Source organism: Apteryx rowi, unplaced genomic scaffold (assembly GCF_003343035.1).
Source record: "Apteryx rowi isolate R43461 unplaced genomic scaffold, aptRow1 scaffold_277, whole genome shotgun sequence".
NCBI classification, from domain to species: domain Eukaryota; kingdom Metazoa; phylum Chordata; class Aves; order Apterygiformes; family Apterygidae; genus Apteryx; species Apteryx rowi.
In genome coordinates, this window is record NW_020449163.1 from 710,973 (window position 1) to 730,431 (window position 19,459).

Sequence of the window (19,459 nt, forward strand, 5' to 3'; positions counted from 1 at the left end):
GACTTTATATACACCATCTGAATGCAGAAAAAGGGTCTCCAATTGGTAAAAGAAAAAAATAATTGTAGAATGCATGTCTTGAAGAACTGTAATTAAAACAATGCTTTTCAACAGACATCAGCATCTCCCTCTTTTTCCCACAGCTGAACAAAAACTGCATTTTGATCTCTGTATGATTTTGTTTGTTTTTCTTCAAATTTATTAGCTTGTGTAATGATATAGTCCATTTTATTGTTAAATCAGAAACAGTAAGAGAACACTCTAGGCTGGTATAGTCATTTTTACAACGAGCATATTAKCTACGATACCATTATCTAATGTTGTCAGAAAACGAAAACAAACAGAACCAGAACAGCAATTTTTTTTGACAAACCTGCTTATTGAGATATCACCTATTCTGTAAAGAAGAAAATACTTGAAAAATGAAAAAGTTAAAATTTAGTTAAAAGCTTTACTTGTCTGGGAACAATCTCATAAAACTTTTTTTAATGTGAGCACTTCACAAAATGAAAAACTATTTACAACATTTTGCTTGCAGTTTGGTCACATTATCTACACACATTTGCAGAAGATCTTAGGCAAAATAGGTATGTATCTTCTTCTGACATAGGCTATCAGACTGATTGCACATTTTCCTTTTACATAATGGCTCTCCTATAGTGCACTGAAGTCAGTGATCACTGTCTAATTACATTCTCATTTTAATTTATGGCTCAACAACAAAATCAATACCACTTCAAACCAAAATATCTGAGCGGCTGAATTCCATATGGGGTTAAACATGTGGATTCTACTTTTTGGACCTGATTTTCAAAAGTTAGGTGTAAATAATACATCTCATTAGCACAGTTCCTGAATTGTGCGTAGAAACAAAGGAACTGCACATCTAATTACTTTGAAAATCAAGGTACTTTGTCAAATTCTGTGAACTGATTTCCCTCTAGATACAGATCATTAACAAGATGTTCATTTCCCTGTGGCATTACAATGAACTTTTCAGCACGCTGTTACTGAATTACAGTATCTTTTACATATATACTATGTTTTGGCCAATAATGTAATTTCCATGTTACACAATATCATTGCCTTCCCAAGCAGAATTGCTACATACATTCACAGTTTCAACAGATGATTGTAATTAGCTTCTCCAGTTGTGCTTTAAAAATTCCAAATATTTTCCAACAGTAAGTGCAAAGCAAATGTCCTATGCAGCTACAATTGGTCACAGAGTTATAAACTCCATAATAATGAGAACAGCATTCTCTCATTCTCCATTTTCATCACCTGCTTTTTCAGGTATGACCTCAAGGCTTCGACGGGGCTTTGAGATTTCTGCATTTTCAGTGCCTGGCTTATTGAGTCCACATGAAAGAGTGGCATAATGGATTTGTTTCAGGTTCTCCAATGCTTCATTTTTAGCATATTTGAGAAGATCAGCTTGTCCCTATAAGAAAAAAAATGCAGTTAGAACATAACGGGATTCTCTTTTTTTTTCGTCTTCTCCCTTTTCCTTGTTTCAGACTAACGGTACAGGTGCCCTGTTCAAAAAAATCAAAACTGGATTACTTTTAGTTAATAGGAACCAAAGTCCTTGCTTGCCCTGGAGCCAACTGTTTGAATAAACAAAAAAAAAAGCAATCATTTCTACGTAATAGCTTTCAACAAAGTAATCTGTGCTGTAATTTTAACCCATGGTGACTATACATGTTTATGCATGCAGAAATTTGTGAAGGCTAATTTTTATACTTAAGGGAGCAGTTAAACTGTTTTGAGGGGTTTTTTTGTTCTTTAAGTTTTTTTTCCTAGCAATTTGATTCATTCGATAGTAGCATGGCAAAGAATCAATGATTGTCAAAACATGAAATACGAAAAGAAAGGCCAGGAGGCAACATGTACAAAGGGTAGTGATGACAAAGACTTCACAGGATTATTTGCAGTTCTGAAATATCCCTCTTCACTTACAGTCTTACTCTTCATAGCAACTGAGTTTTAAGTAAAGCCATACTGTCCCAGAGTAGGTGATTTGGCTCTGTACTTCATTATTATCTATCCCATCTCTTCCTATTGATTAAAGCCCTCTAACAGCAACAACTTTCATTAGCAGTCTAAGGACTACCTTTACTGCAGCCATTAACTGCCTACCTRGCCATACGCAGTGGCCCAGGGAATGAACAAGCCTGTAACACGTGGTGAGCATGCATGTCTTACTGGCTAACATAGAAAAGTTCACAAACACTTGCAGAAAGGCTGCAAGTGCAAAAGTGATTGTACTGTGTCTGCACTCCCAAAGGAAAACTGCCTTGTGGCTTACAGAAAAGCAGAAGATGCTTCAAATATAGCAGATCTTAAACACTGTCATTTCCAACCGATGGGGAGGGGGAGAGTCAAGAAAGTCCGGGTACTGGGCTTTGAGTCCTTGAGACTCTCAGTTCTTATGGAATCCAATAAGGTACGAACACTGACTGCATTTTTTCCTGTAATTGGGGTATTCACATCTTTCATAGGTAAATTTTAGCTCCTAAAATTTAGACATTTCCCTTGAAGAGATGTCTCTTGTAGAGACACAACAGCTGTGATGTCTCTCTTCCTCTGCCAAATGAGGTGGAAGTCCAACTTTACCTTTTGATTTCAAAAATAAAAGAGGCGAGGTAGAATGGCAATCAATCAGACAAAACCACATGTGCACTCACACTGTGATACTTTAGTCTCACTTCTTTAGCAACTCAGAATATAAATACCATCTTACGAAATGAGCAGAATTACTTGTTTGAGACACACAACTTGAAAACAAACATTTTTTTTTCTGAAGAAATCAAACCACCAACCCCTATTCAAAACTGCAATTGTTTAAGTGATTTTTCTGACTATGGGGGGAAAAAAAACTAGAAGTTCGCCAATTGTAGCACAAGCTTCAATAATATTTTTCACCTTTTAAAGAAAACTGAGCTCCTTTTTTTTTTAAAATCACAGACTTTTTTCAAATTAACAAACAACTAAAAGCTAATTTAAAATGCTCCAGCAGACTAAATGAGTCATATCTGGAGTGCATCTGTTTCTAACTCAAGTTCCATTTTACATGGATTAGTAGAATATAGTTTTGGAACTTTAATCAAGTTGTTTGTTATAGGCAGCACTGGTAGCAACAGTCTATTAACAAGGTTGCCTAAAACATCCCATTAAAAAAAAAAAAATCTTTCAGTTGCTTATATGCTTGCCAAACTTCAACCACTCCAGCTGAAATTTCCTATGCAAGATTTTTGCTACTGTCAGACTTTATTATTATTACTGTTTAATATTATTATTTAACCTCAACTTCAAAAATATGGTTCATTCAGTTCTCAGCACAAAGACAGGAAAATGCTGTTGCAATTTTTTTAACATTCTTCCATCCTTCCCTTCACTCCCACTTTGGGTAGGCACTTGCAATTCAAATGACTTAAGGAAGCCACAGTTGTGGATCAGAATTGTGAGTTTTAAACAAAAATAACTCAGGATTTCATTCTCAATCATTCTTCATCCCTTGACAGCTCCAGCATGGACAGACAATGCATATTCCACTCCCACACAATAATAAACACATATTAGAAGAAAAAGTTGGGTTTTCCCAGTATGGCTTCTCCAAGTTCGGCATTATATTTGAGAGCTTGGAAGCCTGTGTCTATCACTGACATCTGGATGAATGCAGGCARTCTGAAAGCCAGACTGAAGGAAGGGAAGGAGGAGGGACTCTGAACAAGAAGGCGATGGGAAAAAGGAGGGGCAAAGAAGACAGGGAAAAGCAATCTCTGGGCCTGGCCTGGCTAGAAGTCTAGGAGTCAGGGAACACTGAATTTGGACCAGACAGGTCAAAGAAGAAAGAGAAAGAACAAGACAAAGAATAATTGGGATTTGAATACAGAAAGAAAATTGATCTGACAAGAAAACACAATGTGGGAAGAGGACTGAAAACAGTAGGCAAGTAGAAGGACTAACAACTCAAAAAGAGTGAGACAACTTGGTGATGAGACCAAGAGCTGGTGAGAGAGGAAGAAAAAAAACACAACAGAAAGAAGACTGCAGAATGCAATGAAATCAGGTAAGATGATGAGGAAACTGAAATTAAGACTCATTGGGAAGGATCTTTGGAGAAGGAGAAAAAGGGGACACTAAGAGCTAGAATGCAATAGGAAAAACTGCCAAAACAGAAAATTAGGGACCAAATGGGAAAAGAATACTGGATGGAGGAAGCCAGGGGTTAGTGAGAGTGGCCGAATTTTCAGCAGAGAACTGGGAGTGTTTGGACAAGACTACACAGGGAAAATGAACTGGATAGACAGGAGAARGTCTGGGACAAGGAGCTGGAGTATTACAGATAAGAGGCGTTCCGATGAGAGAAAGCTGGACAAGTGGGATCAAGTTTAGATTGGGGTGAAATAAAAAGATGACTATGTGTCCACTAGATTCTTTTCTCCAAAACTTAGAATGAAGCAATTGATTTGTGAATGCCTCTCAACTCAGAAAAATATTTGTGAAACAGTGTTGACAATATCCACTGGTGTGTCTTGAGCCAGAGAGAAAATGAGAGCCAATCACGGCTATCAAATACGGCACTAGCTCAAGTGAGAGAGGTCTGTGCAAATGATGTAAAGTTCCTAGCTCTGTCGATGTACCATCATGAAGCCCTATGTCAGAAAAGAAGTTCAGTATGCACGTTAAAAAAGCAAGTTGTAGACATAGTGAACACTGTTAAATGGTAATACCAAGCATTTGAAAGGCGGAAAATATCAAAAAGTGATCCAGATGTGAAAAAGATTGCCCCAAACCCACAATCATAAGAACTCAAAGACCTTCCTGGTAGTTATAGAACAGATGTCCCTCGTCCAAGGGCTCTCAAGATTTAGTTGCAATTCTTCATATTCTATGCATTTAGTAGCTTTGTGGGATTGTGATTTTAGCAGTAGGTGTTTGATTCAAAAATAAAGTTAACAGTAAAGTCAGTTGACTACAAACTGGAACACAGGAATCTCTCAACTCTATGGGCTTCTCAGAGGCCTTTCACCTTCTTTCCAGCCCCAAATGGCCATTACTTGCTCTGAAAGTCTGTATTGTAAAGCCAATACAATGAACCTGTCAATGGCTCAAATCCTAGCCAAGCAGATTGATCATAAAGAAGTACAAGAAAAATTACATTCCAAGAAACAAAGCAGCTCTCAGCTAGCCCAAAAGTAAGCTGGCCCACAGAGACAACTCAATCCTGGAATTTGGAGCAGTTGCAAAACCAAACCCATACAGTATTTCTGGCTATATGGTAGGGCTGGTTTTGTCAGCCTTTCACCTTCTCAGGTAAGTCAAAATGTAAATGAATTTAATTCTTCAAATCTAGCGCCCTCTGGAAAACATGTCACAAAAGTAGAATTCCCTCCCACCCCTTGTGSTTAACAGGCAGTTTGTGACAAAGAACATGTGGGGATGGGAACAATACAGGCCTTGCATATCACAACTGAACAGCACCAAGAGCGCTGTCCTCATGGCAGCAGACTGCAATCTCTGCTACCTTTATTTCACAGTACTTAAAATTCATGAACGGAAAAGGTTACAAAACTGAGTACTATATTGCATTAATACCTATTTTGCATATTGATGCTTATATCCTTCACAAAATAAACCAAATGTACCAAAATATTTTGTAAGCAGATGTGGCAAAGACTATAAAGAACATCAAAGAACAAAACTGATACTCATTCATAAGCTTTTTAAAAGCAAAACCCCAAAAGGATGTGGATTAATGTGGAAGTCCAGTTCAATATCCTTCATACATTTCTGTTCTTATATTACCTGCTTCARTTACTCTGTTTTTTGAGTGGTTTTTTTTTTTAATCAACATGGAAAAATCACATTTTGCTTTGAAGTTTTAAGCTAAGAGGCAGCATTTCTATATCCTGAAAGGTAATTAAAAACAAAACCAAAATGGTTCCTATCAGTTCTCATGTCTATGAAACGAGATACCATATCAGAGCCAATCTGACATAGCAACAAACTAGAATGTCTCACCATAGCTACCTTTTTTTCTGGTAGGTACTCACTCTTGATTTTTGGTTACAGGTTCTCCAGGGAGAGTGTGAATGTTGAAGTAAAACTGTACAGTTGACTTTTGAAATAACTTCATGAGCAAGTCCCTCCAAAACTCCCAAGAAACTCTATCACTAATGACTGGGCCTTTGCTCAGTTCCTGGGAGCCCAAAGCTCATATCAGGAAAAGTAAGAATCCAGTATTATCCCTTTCTTGAAACATTTCTCTAAACAATGGGCTATTAGGTACAATGGGGCAACTGCAGTGCTCCATGCCCAGCTGACTTGCTCTGAGTCTATTTACAGAATCAGGCCATAAAGTACTTAACTTCTTCATTTCTAAAACTCAGTTTAATTAGGAACCAAAATCCCATCCACTCTGGCAACATCAAGACACTAGTAGATTTATATATTTAAATTAAACTGGGATATGGGAGATCTTTTAAGTACCTACAGGAGTAAGCAGAAGCTACCAGGGGTTTTATGAAGGCACGTAACGCAGTGCTGCCTTAATCCACTTGTAGATTTGGTCCATAACATTTACACGAGTTTTCGAAAAATATATTTAAGAAGCTGCATCCCTGTAAGTGTCTTGAATGTTCCAATTATAAATACATTTATAACGATAATGCAGATGCATGACCACTGTCACTACAGATAACAGATGCAATGAACTGCATGGTTTGGGATGTCTAGAGTGTAGAAAGTAATTCCTGTTGTCTAATATGATATGTCTTCAAGTCTAACAAGTCACAGCTGAAATTATGCTCCTAACAAATGCTTGAATTAGGAGTCTCATCTTCCTACACACACAATGCACCATTTAGCAGAACATTCAAAGTACTTCTATCGAACTCTCTCTTATGTTTAGAACAGCTTTTTGTTACAGCAGCACCAAATTTAAAGGGTTTTCCTCTTCCTACAGGCATATTCTGAGCTGTTTTTTCAAACTTTTGCTGTGCGAGAAAGGTCTGTGACCAGTCTATAAATTGTTACAGGAGCTGTTTGTAGGAGTCTGCTTCAACAGTATTTAGAGTGATCTTCATTTCTTTAGCTATGTACTCTTTCTGGCAAGAAACGTGATTATCTGTATTTAGAAAATATGAGTACTATCAGTCTGAGTAAAAATTTAAAAAAAAAAATTACTAGCAAATGATCTTGCAAACTGGCTACGTGAAAAGGAGGAATATTCTAACAGGGTATCATCTCTAAGTCTTCCAAATAGACAAAAAAATTCACCAAAACATACTAGACTTACTGTAAGTGATGTTCTGAAGTTAAACAAATATATATTTGTGTGTATATGGAGTGAATAAGCATGGGAATACATGCATACACATATACACAGATTGAACAGAGTGATTTCAGCTGGATTCAGACATATTAATGATAAATTTTACCATATGGCTACAGATTAAGAAGGATAAAATCCTTCAGAATACTAATACACACACACACACACACACACACATATTTTAATAAATATTAGATGTTCTAACAACAGTTCCTCTAGAATTAAACTGTCAGTTTTGCTGTTTTATCAAACTTCCCATTGCATCAACTGTAGCCCAAATGTCCCAATTAAAAAAAAACAAACAATGTGTACCTTGAGGGTGAAATGCAACTTAATTGCTTTGGAAAATACATCAGTCAYACCACATGAGCATTCTACGATTCCTCTGTGAGGGAGCTGAGACTGGTGCTCATGCAGAATTATTTGGTAATGTCACACAGAGTYACACAGCAATTCCTAAATCACAGCCAAGAGACCACATAAAATATTATTCCTAACTACAAAAAGAATAAAAAGTTAAACCCATCTAAGCATGGCCCTTCAGCATGTTTGTTGCTCAGTTGCCTTGCTTGTTGAATAGCAAAATTTGGGGCCACAGAACAGACAGGGTTTTATTATTGYGCTATTCAAGAGGGAAGTTAATATGAAACAGACAGGGAATACAACAGAAAAAAAGAAATTCTTAAGGTGACCTCATAGCTTTTTATGTCCKGCTCAATTTTTCTCTAAAAGAACATGGGCTTTTACTTTCCATTCCTCATATACTTTTTAGAGAACTGGAAAAATGGAAGTGGAAAAAAGATAATAATAGATTGAAACTATGACTGCAGGTCTTTTCCTCCAAATAGGAATAGTAGTGTCTTAGAAACTGATAAACTCTTTCTGTTTAATTATGTCAGTCAAGACAAGTTATGTGAAAAAAACTCTGMTATTTCCCTCCTGAGAAGGGAAAAACAGCTAACATTCCCATATAGTATTTCTATAAAACCATGGAAGATAAGATTTAGCATTCCAAAGTTAAAAAAATATTAAAACAAAATAAAAACATCAGAATAATAAAGTCTGTCTTGCTATAAATCATTTGTATCTATTCTAAGGGCTACTAAAGATGACAAACAAAATACACTTTTGCAATTATCCCTAAGATATCTTTAAAACCAAAACAAAATCTTAAATCCAATAATTTCATATCATTTTCAAGATGCGTTGGATTAACACTTGACGAGTCCTCTATGGTCACCAATATTGTGGACTTSCAGGACAATTAACTGAATGACACATTAGTAATTTTACATTTGTAGTTACTAGGATCTACAATATCTCAGTAACTTGATGGCTGAACAGAACTGTTTCTTACACCTAGTCAACAATACCATCAAAATTTCCATGTAAAATGTATGAATTTAGCTATTCCTTGCTAATTCCTTTTTTCTGGATTCAAAATATTCTCTAAATAGAAAAAAACATGCCTGAACTTATTCTGAGGAAGTTTAATTTTGTTTTCACATTCAGTAATCTGTATTTATGAGAAAAAATAATAACCTGGCACAGATTTTCTATTCAAGCCTTTAGGTACTTCCCTCACCTGTTTGTTATTTTTATTTTTTTTCATTTACAGTTGGATTTATTTCTGAAGCTTCTTTCATAGATCAAATGCCAAAGTACACTAGGTGCAGGTGCACTAGAGTTACTTAGCATTGAAGTTGCAAGTTTCTGAAATCAGTTAAAGCCTATAATTAAGAGCATGGAATGAAAATGTTCAATGTGTGCTACTTTGAGCAAATCACATGGCCTCTCACTTACTGTACATCTAAATGCAAATAACAATACTTAATAAATGCCTAGGTCAAATTTAATATTTGTAAAGAACTTTTAAGATGTAACAACACATGAACTTGCTGTAGTAACACCTCCTGTTACAGTTTGGACAACAGGCTGACTAGGTATCTGGGGTTTTTTGGTAAGATATTAAGTACGGAACAAATTGTACCTTCCTGCAGAAGGGTGGAAAGTAAATCTGGAAGTTAAAAAAACAAAGAAAAAAAACCTCCAAAGCCAATGTTGAATAGATTTTCCCAATAATCTATTCAAAAAGAAGGCCTTCTAACTTCTTAATCATAATATTTGTAAGGATACGTACAAAAGCTCTTCAGTGCTCCAAGCTATCAGATCTACCATGTGGTTCTCTGATTCACAGTTTATGCAGAAATCATTATTCCACATTTCAGTTGCTCCTCAACTGCAAACCCTCCCCTCCACCAACCCATATGCTCTGAATGGAAAGAAGAGATGAAAGCTAAGTTAGTGCTGTTTCAGGCAGCATTCAAATAGATTCAACTATCCAAACTGATATCTGATACCTTTGAAAGAAAAGTAAAGAAGGGATAATAATTTATTTCCTTGATATTTGCCCAAATCCACTGAACTGACTCTGCTCCCTTTTATCTCCTAAGTAGTACAGGAATTGTGCTTGACTCATCCTGTATATTGTCTTCAGGAAATTCTGCTCTAGTAGAGGAAAAGTGATGATCTGGTCCTTATATCTTTAAGCAGAACTTGCAAAATAATTTTTAGAATTTATTACCTGTACACACTGAAACAAATTTAACCTCTTTTTGATTCTCCTCTGCATTGGACTTGTGCAGCCTAACACAAGGAGAACTGGAACACCAAATAGCACAACAAAGAGCTTAACTGTTGAACGTTGCATGAAAAGTGGGAGGAACACCTGCATATTAATGCTTTTCTATAGTGGGCCACTGTAAGCAGAGGTGACAGGCAATTTTATTTTCAATACTTAAGAGAAATAAAAAAATAAAAAATGTGAGAGAAAATAAAAGTTATCTTTATAATTAAAAAAGATCTTAAAGTTTAATATAGCGATGAATACTTGATTGATTGGAAGAAAACTCATTAGTAGATGCAAACACAAAACTTGAAAAATTTGGGCTAGAAGGATAGTGTCAAGGAAATAAATTAAGGGAGACAGTTTTGCTAATTTTAAAAAAGTTGAGGTACTCTACTGAGATGAAAGACCATAAATGACAGATATGAAAACTGTTCTGCACTCTAGTTTGCTGAGGGTCTATAGCTGAAAGCTTTTCTATACTTCTATCTATAGWATCTTCTATACTTTCTATCACTTCACGTTGCATCAAAAGGTAAGCAAGTGTGCTTGGCAAAATGCAGAGAGAATCTCCACTCAAATATACTCTATTCTTCGAGTCTGGAGTATTAACACATCTTGTATGTATCATTAATTACTATTCATCACTGACTGCAACAGCAACAGCCTCCTTTTGTTTTTCTATTTCTGCATTAACCTTAATAGTCTTACTGCCTTTCAAATCACAAAACAGGGTTTAAACAGTGGCATAGCTTCCTCCAAGCCCTAGTAACCTCACAGAAATCAATATTCATTGTTTTAGCCATATACTCAAGATTACAGTGGATGCTGTTAAAGTCAAAAGGTTGCAAGAAGAAAACGTCAGAGACAAAAACCAAATGAAACAAACCCCCCAATGATATAAAAGATGAAAAATTTACATTGACAGTCTGCTATGTTTTCAAGGTATATAAACTAAATTCATGATGATCTTAAGAGTAAAGAAATCTACTTGAACTATGACACATAAAAATGACCAGTAACAACATTAGAATGTCAKTTATGGATGGAAAAATACAACAGCTAACCAAAGGAAGAAACATTACCTTTAAAATTGTAATATTCCACGTAAAACTTTCTACTGATTTTTGCAGTTTTCTTTCTTTTAAGCCTTCTCTTGCTCCTATATTGTGCAGGTTTTCATGAAACTCCATTGCTGTGGAGAGTAAAAGAGGAATATAGTATCTCTTTATTTTAATGCATTTTTGTGACCACACAGTTAGTGACTTGAAACTAATAAGGCAAGGATAAGAAACTTATAATAGTAAGAGAGTATATCAAAGGGCAGTGAAAAAGCTTCAGATATTTTATTCTTCAAGCACAAATGTATCTGATCTAGTAATGTAAAGTTATACAACATGCCAATACATATAGGGGTGTCTACGCTGAAGTCTACACTGAAGTACCTGTTGGATCATTGCCTTACAAAGATGTAGCATGGAAATTTTTACTATACAAAAATATTGAAAATATTGACTATATAAAAAATTGAATTTGTTGCACTGTATGTAAAGGGCTTTTGTGAGTTGCTACAGAATAGAAGCAGTAATTTCATGAAATATATCTTGACAAATTTATTTTGTGCCTTACTCTTATAYGTACTAAATTTACACCACAGCTGTCCAGCTAGCAGCTTGCATGCTGGGACCAGCCCACAAAACAGCCTCCTCACCTTACCCCTGAGTAGAAATGGAGTAACGCTGTGATGGCAGAGCACAAAGCAAACTGCCAAGCACACTCTACTATGCCCATGTAAGCTACTGTGTCCATGTAGCCTGTGGCCAACAATCTCTAAACCAAAAAGCCTGCTGCAAAATCCAGATTATTCTGATCTAAACAATGAGTGGTGTGACCAGAGCAGCAGACGTATCCCAGTGAACTGCACAGATTTAACTTTAAGAAGAACAATTTCTGCTATTCTGCTATTACAAGTCTCATAAATTTGAAACATATTGTTTCCTTCATACCGGGGAAGTAACATATCCTTTCATGGATACACCCAAAACCCAAAATGGATTACAGCAATTCTCCTATGGAATTATACGTTAAATTGTGCTCCGAGGATCTCCATTAGTAAAAACATAAATGGGTATCTTGAGGGCAAAATTTGGCAAGTGGGGTGTGACTTATGCCTATGAAGTTAAAACCAAGTTACAGCCTTGTTATAAATTGTAATTGTAATTATGTTCCTTCAGATCTTCTATCTGCCTAGTGAGTATATGTGCTTCAAAATTTATACAGAATTAATTACCATGGAATAAACATACAAACTTGTGTTGATTGTCAATCCTAAATTAGAGTAGGCTTTTAAGGACATTATAGTATCTATTTTTCTTTGTAATCTCATGTATATGCACATATGTAATTATATGTATATAAATAAACAAATATATAAAATTAAAAAGTGATTCATAAATTCATTTTAAAGACAAGATTACTCTTTTTAGCTTTTCTTACACTTTCAATTTGACTGCAAGGAAAATAAATGCAAATATTTTTGCTGAATTAAACTACTGTATCATTTTTATTTCAAAATACTTCTCCAYAGGTCTATCTGAGTATCTAAACTAACTAGACTCAGCTAAACCATTTGTATTATATTTCCCCAAACCAGATCTCTAAGCAGGTGAAAAATTAAAGTTAATTCATCCATCATTGYTTCCAAGTATCTATTTTCCATTCACATCATGTAAAATAAACCCTCACAGAAAGATGCACAGATCCATATTCACGATGTTACATTTCTAGAGACACCATCAAAATACAAATTTTCTTATCTGTACCAGCAGTTTTCAAACTATACCGATAAATTTTTAGAGTTCTGTATTCAGATTCTCAGTAAAACAAATAAATTTGCAAGGTGCAAAGAAAATACACAGGTGAGCAGCAGAGGCACTTGTAACCATCTTCTCAGCACTAATATTCAAAAACAAATGGGAATGGAGGTAGACAAGAGCACATGTAATGCATTTAAAGAACAGCAGTAATGATCTACTAACTTCATTTCCATGTTTATAAATATTCCCCTTCAAATCCTAACTCATAARCACTAATGATCAATAATGATCTTGAATTGAATGCTGAGGGTCTGCATGATAAATGTGAAATTCACTGCTTTGCAAATTTCAGATTATTCTTATGTATACAATGTAACTAGATATTTAAACATGAAGACCACGTAACCGCATATTCTGCTAGCCAGAACAGCTCTTTTTGGTATGCTCAATACCTTCTGTTTTGACCCTGATGCTTCTTTAGATTCTTGTTATGTTTACATTTCTGTTCTGTAAAAGACAGAAGCAACCCAAGGGATCTAGGAGACAGCAGAGATTCTGGAGAGTTCCCTCAGACCAGGGAAATTCTCTGTTGCCATTTTTTCTAAGAAATGTCAAAGTATGCTCAGTAATAGACAGAGATCTGCATTTAAAGCATTCACAAGAATAATATAATATAAAAAATAAATCCATTATTCCACGGAAGAGTAAGATGGTCTGTGTTACTCCTTCCTTTGATGAGTTTCATATATATGAGAAGACAGCATGTTTCTTCTACACTCTCAAAAGAAGAGATGCATTTCTTGAGTCAATACTTTCAGCATTATCTATTTATTGAGGGTCGATATGAAACACACAGACACGAATGCAAGCAGTATACAGTAGAACAAAACTTCCTCAAAGGAAGATGTAGGGGGAATCAGGGCACCACGGTCCCTTCCAAGTGACCTCTGCATCACTCCTAAGTGTGTATCTGCTCTGTGCAGCAGAGTTGGCTCATTTTGCTGCAACCTGTGCAGCAAATAAGTACTGCAAATAAAGTTAGTTTGTGCAAAGACCATTCAGTGTCAGCTAGAAATCATCCCCCATTCCCACCCTTCTTCAGTAAGGTCCATCACAGATTAGCTCTTTAAGGCATCTTCTGCTGCAATATGCAGCACCACAGGATATCTACAAAATTAGAAAGCAGTTTTGCTTATTAACTCTGCATAATAGCATAACATCCCTAAACCAAAACTACTGTCACCAGTATCTAACAACAACTTAACATTGGGGTAGTGTTAATCTAACATTAAATGGAGAACTACATCTCTCAGAAGGTTATGGAAGTGATCTGTCTAAAGTTGAAATCTCTGGATTTAGGAGACCAAAACAAGGACTAATGTAACAGCTATAAATCTTCCACCAAAACATCTCTGCTTCCATCTCCAAAAATACAGTTTTAGCAATTGTCAGCAAAGATACTCATAATAATGTGTACACACCCTAAATTAGATAGTTATAAGATTTGAAACTGTGTCAGGAAGGGGCACAGGTACTTGACTTATCAGGTAAATTTGCAGAGTTAAAGCATTGAAAAGGGCTGGGAAATGCTCTGTAGAAGTATCTCTGTGGAGAGACACCTGTTTAAATGAGATCCACAGCAAAAGTTTGGCACTAGGAAAATTTCAGCTGGGAGGAGAGCGAGCTTATCTCACCCTGGAAAAAGTCATCTATAATAATTTGTTGGTCCCACTCATCATAATTGTATGTAACATGACATAAAACACAATGACAATAACAGTTGATTTCTTATTATCATACATATACATCATATTTGGCAAAAGATGTCAAGAACAAGCAAGAAGGGCTTTTTAAAATATATCAGTAACAAAAGTAAGACTAGGGAAAATGTGGGTGCGCTACTGCATGGGGCAGGGACCCTAGTGATGAAGGATACAGAAAAGGCAGAGAAGCTGAATGCCTTCTTTGCTTCAGTCTTTACTGCTCAGGCCAGTCCTCAGGAACCCCAGACCCTGGAGACAAGGGAGAAAGTCTGGAGACTTTCCCTTGGTGAAGGAGGAGTGGGTTAGAGATCATTTAGGCAAACTTGACATCCACAAGTCCATGGGCCCTGATGGGATGCACCCACGAGTGCTGAGGGAGCTGGCGGACATCATTGCTAGGCCACTCTCAATCATCTTTGAAAGGATATGGAGAACAGGAGAGGTGCCTRAGGACTGAAAGAAAGTTAATGTCCAGTCTTCAAAAAGGGCAGGAAGAAGAACCCATGGAACTACAGGCCAGTCAGCCTCACCTCCATCCCTGGAAAGGTGATGGAACAGCTCATCCTGGAGGCCATCTCTAAGCATGTGAAGGATAAGAAGGTGATCAGGAGTAGTCAGCATGGATTCACAAAGGGGAAATCATGCTTAACCAATCTGACAGTCCTTTATGATGGGAAGACTGGCTGCGTAGATGAGGGGAGAGCAGTGGATGTTGTCTACCTTGACTTCAGTAAGGCCTTTGACACTGTCTCCCATAACATCCTCATAGGTAAGCTCAGGAAGTGTGGGCTAGATGAGTGGACAGTGAGGTGGATTGAAAACTGGCTGAATGGCAGAGCTCAGAGGGTTGTGATCTGTGGCGCAAAGTCTACTTGGAGGCCCATAGCTAGCGGTGTCCCCCAGGGGTCAATACTGGGTCCAGTATTGTTCAATTTATTCATCAGTGACCTGGATGAAGGGATTGAGCGCACCCTCAGCAAGTTTGCTGGTGATCCAAAACTGGGAGGAGTGGCTGATACACCGGAGGGCTGTGCTGCCATTCAGCGGGACCTCGACAGGCTGGAGAGATGGGCAGAGAGGAACCTCATGAAGTTCAACAAAGGCAAGTGCAAAGTCCATCATCTGGGGAGGAATAACCCCATGCACCTGTACAGGCTGGGGGCAGACCTGCTGGAAAGCAGCTTTGGGGTCCTGGTGGACAAGAAGTTGACCATGAGCCAGCAATGTGCCCTTGTGGCCAAGAAGGCCAATGGTATCCTGGGGTGCATCAGGAAGATTGTTGCCAGCASGTCGAGGGAGGTGRTTCTCCCCCTCTACTCAGTCCTGGTGAGGCCACATCTGGAGTACTGTGYCCAGTTCTGGGCTCCCCAGCACAAGAGGGATGTGGCACTACTGGAGCAAGTCCAGCGAAGGGCTACAAAGATGATTAGGGGACTGGAGCATCTCTCTTATGAGGAAAGACTGAGAGAGCTGGGCCTGTTCAGCCTGGAGAAGAGAAGGCTGAGAGGAGATCTTATCAACGTGTACAAGTATCTGAAGGGAGGGTGTCAAGAGGATGGAGCCAGACTCTTTTCAGTGGTGCCCAGCGACAGGACATGAGGCAACAGGCACAAACTGAAACACAAGAAGKTCCATCTGAACAGGAGGAAAAACTTCTTTACTGTGAGGGTAACTGAGCACTGGAACAGGTTGCCCAGAGAGGTAGTGGAATCTCCTTCCTTGGAGATATTCAAAAGCCATCTGGACAGGATCCTGGGCAACGTGCTCTAGGTGACCCTGCTTGAGTAGGGGGGTTGGACTAGATGATCTCCAGACGTCCCTTCCAGCCTCAACCCTTCTGTGATTCTGTGACGCAGACATACTGAGTAAAAGTCCCTATAGGACATAACTGCATAAAAATCATCAGCTTTACTGACTTCTAGAAATAGGTGAGATACAAGTGCTTCTGAATAGCTCATGAAGAACAACTACATCATCACAAAACATTCACATCSTGGTCTGATTTACACAGTTACCGATTATGCTACCAGGATTAATTTAATTAATTAGTGCAGTAGAAAGACTAGAATTTAAACCATCCCATTTGTCTCAATGTTGAAAAGAATTTTCACTTCAACACAACCACTAAAGAGATTATATAATCTTGAGATGCATTAGCACTGTTTCAAGCAAACAGGTTACTACTGATTAGTGACTTACCTGTCATTTGAGTTCAGTTAATTGAGGGAGCTCAGTCCCACTTGTGAATTAAAATGCATTGACCTACTCCACCTTAAACAACCAGGTTTACTTCATGTTTGTTCGAAATCCATGTATGGTCATCGCTGCAGTTTGCCTGACAAGTGCTAACTTGTTTAACTGTGGTAACTCTACTATCCGTGATAGTATCATGGGGTTTGAAATGTGGTTACTTGATTCACTTCTTAGTTTCTGCTTGTGGAAATATCAGGGCACATAGTCTGCATAAACTGCAATAATACAGCTGGTCTGGTAATCCCCTACTCCAGTGTAAGTAAGGGCTAGTTGACAAAAGCCATTCAATTTCCTAAGTGTTTGTAAAATAAAATCACTTCCATCTTTTATGATCTGGTCCAACTCTTTCATACTAAAGGGCAGCTTTTCAATGAATCCTTCACCCCAACTATTAGAACATGTTGTGTAAACATATTCTAAYTAATATGACAAAACATAACAGAATAGCAATAGCATGATTGAAGAGCAGGCTTTAAAACTGAACAAAATGCTTCCAACCACTTTTCCCATTCATAATCTAAGATTTCACAGTGTATCTTTCTCCACAGCACTTAAAAGCATTTTCATAATCAATCCTTCAGTACTTCCAAATAATTATTTTTCCCACTTAATGCTGAATCACTTTCTGGTTCCCCAGTGAATGCTGATTAGTTTAGTTTGAATTTCATGAGTCCAAGTCTCTCTCTCTCTGTCTCTGTCCATCTCTCTCCGTTTGTCTCTCTGTCTCTCACTCTCATAAAACCCTGAAGCCCTAGGATGTATTAGATAGCTCCAATGCTTCTTTATACCTCCCAGAAATACCTTATCATTCAAGATGCCTTTCTGAAATTTTAGGTACAACTCTGTTCACCGATTTTCAATAAATTCAAACACCATAAGGAAAAGAGAAGTGCTATAAAGATGATGAAAGCAATATGAAGCCTATTTCATCTGAGGAGACTAATAAAGATTTGCTAGTTAATCTAGCAAAAAGGAAACCAAAAGAGGAGCAATTGTTCTCTGTAAATATACCAGTCAGGTAAGACCTTGGGAAGGCAAGGAGTCATTTCAGCTATGGGGCAATATTAGTATAATAACAAATTAGTATGCATGTCCATCAATAAAATGGGAAATTATGCACAATTTACACCATTGTAGATGTGGTTCTGTAAGCAGTGTTGAAGAGAAGGAAATGACTCCAGCCAAAAACTCATAATCATTTTAAAATAGAGCTTGATGTGATCAATTTACAAAAAACGGTATCTAGGAGTAGACTTGAGGACCTTCCAGTTCTGTGTTTCAGTAGCCATCCAAATCCTTGACTAACTGCAAAAGCTGATGCATCTTATAAATAATATTACATGGCAGACCACAAACTCACATAATTTATGCCCAGCATATTCTGATGGACCAGACAGAAAGCTGAACTCTGCCAACTAAACTAAACAAGAATGGATATGACAGTTTACATACTGGAGTGTCTTACTATATACTTTAAAAACAAAATCTCTTTCTTAAGTGAGAAACTATACAAGGCGCTACAACAATCTTGACTAGTTGATAAGAATTTTGAGCCATTACTTGTCAGAATAACCGTCAGATTAGAATTTTAGGTTTATTTTATGGTCCTGAACTCTGCATCAATATTTGAACTATCACAAATACAATCAGAAAATACAAAAGCTTTCATAACTTTCATATGCATGTGAGCTTATAATATGCATGTTATTTTTTTGCTGATGCTTGACATGCTGAAGCAAGGAAAATGCATTTCATTGCTGTCCTGTGTATTGGATACATTGGTTTTGTAGTGGCAACATCATATCTTCAGGGAAGAAAAAGTTCTTCTTGGGGATATGTTTCATAAACAACATCTTAGATACTATTAAAAGTTACTCATCTTCAACTGTATCCAGCTTGGGAAAAGTATTTTCTTAATTCTTTCCCAAATGAAATAACCTCATATGAAGTTCACTGTCCTTAATTATTAGGCCACCTTAAGTCACTGAGCTGCGTGTATTTATTTTTTGCTTTTTTACAATACAACACATAAATCTTTGTTGGAAAACTCTCATGATAATCACATTTTTACTAAAATCATGATGTGAAAAGAGATTCAAACCTGAGGAAGAGAACTTGAGTATGTGTGTGCATTGGGGAGCAGTTCAGGCTGTTTGGAACTCTGGAGTTTGTTTGCTTTTGTGAGAGTTACTATCAAAGCCCTAACACATAAGCTCAGTTTATAGAAAAAACAAACAAACAAACAAACAATTTCTTTAACTGAGAATTGAGATACTGTTTTTTTTAAGAAATCCTTGGCAAAACAGTCAGCACAACACTTGCTGTATTATATTTCTAAAGCCAAGTTTATGTGCTACATACTAGTTTGTTTTCTTTGATGAAGGCTTTTTTGCCAAGAACATGATTTACCACATAGTTGAGACATGATTATAAAGCAGCAGGGCTTCTCTTGGTATATGTTATTTCTCTTAACAAAGAACTTTGTCAGTGAAATCATCATGGTGTAACTTTGGCAATAAATGTAAATATTGAGTAGGCCTAATATAAAATGGATAGCAAAGAATATTTTTCCATATCTATATAAAACACACACTGATAATACCGTAGGTAGGCACTTACTTCTGCCAGGCTAAATGCATTTTATTTCATTCTTTATATA

General features: G+C 37.0%; 1 protein-coding gene across 1 annotated transcript in view; it reads right to left on the bottom strand.

Moving 5' to 3' along the window:
* Positions 1-209: 209 nt before the first annotated feature.
* PLCL2 (phospholipase C like 2) overlaps positions 210-19,459 on the bottom strand; it is a 114,224-nt gene continuing 94,974 nt past the window's right edge. The window contains exons 5-6 of the mRNA XM_026068626.1: positions 11,054-11,163; positions 210-1,444 (exon numbers count right to left, since the gene is read on the bottom strand). Of these exons, the coding sequence (XP_025924411.1) occupies positions 1,265-1,444; positions 11,054-11,163 (290 nt within the window). The 3' untranslated portion in view covers positions 210-1,264. The remainder of the gene's footprint in view (positions 1,445-11,053; positions 11,164-19,459) is intronic.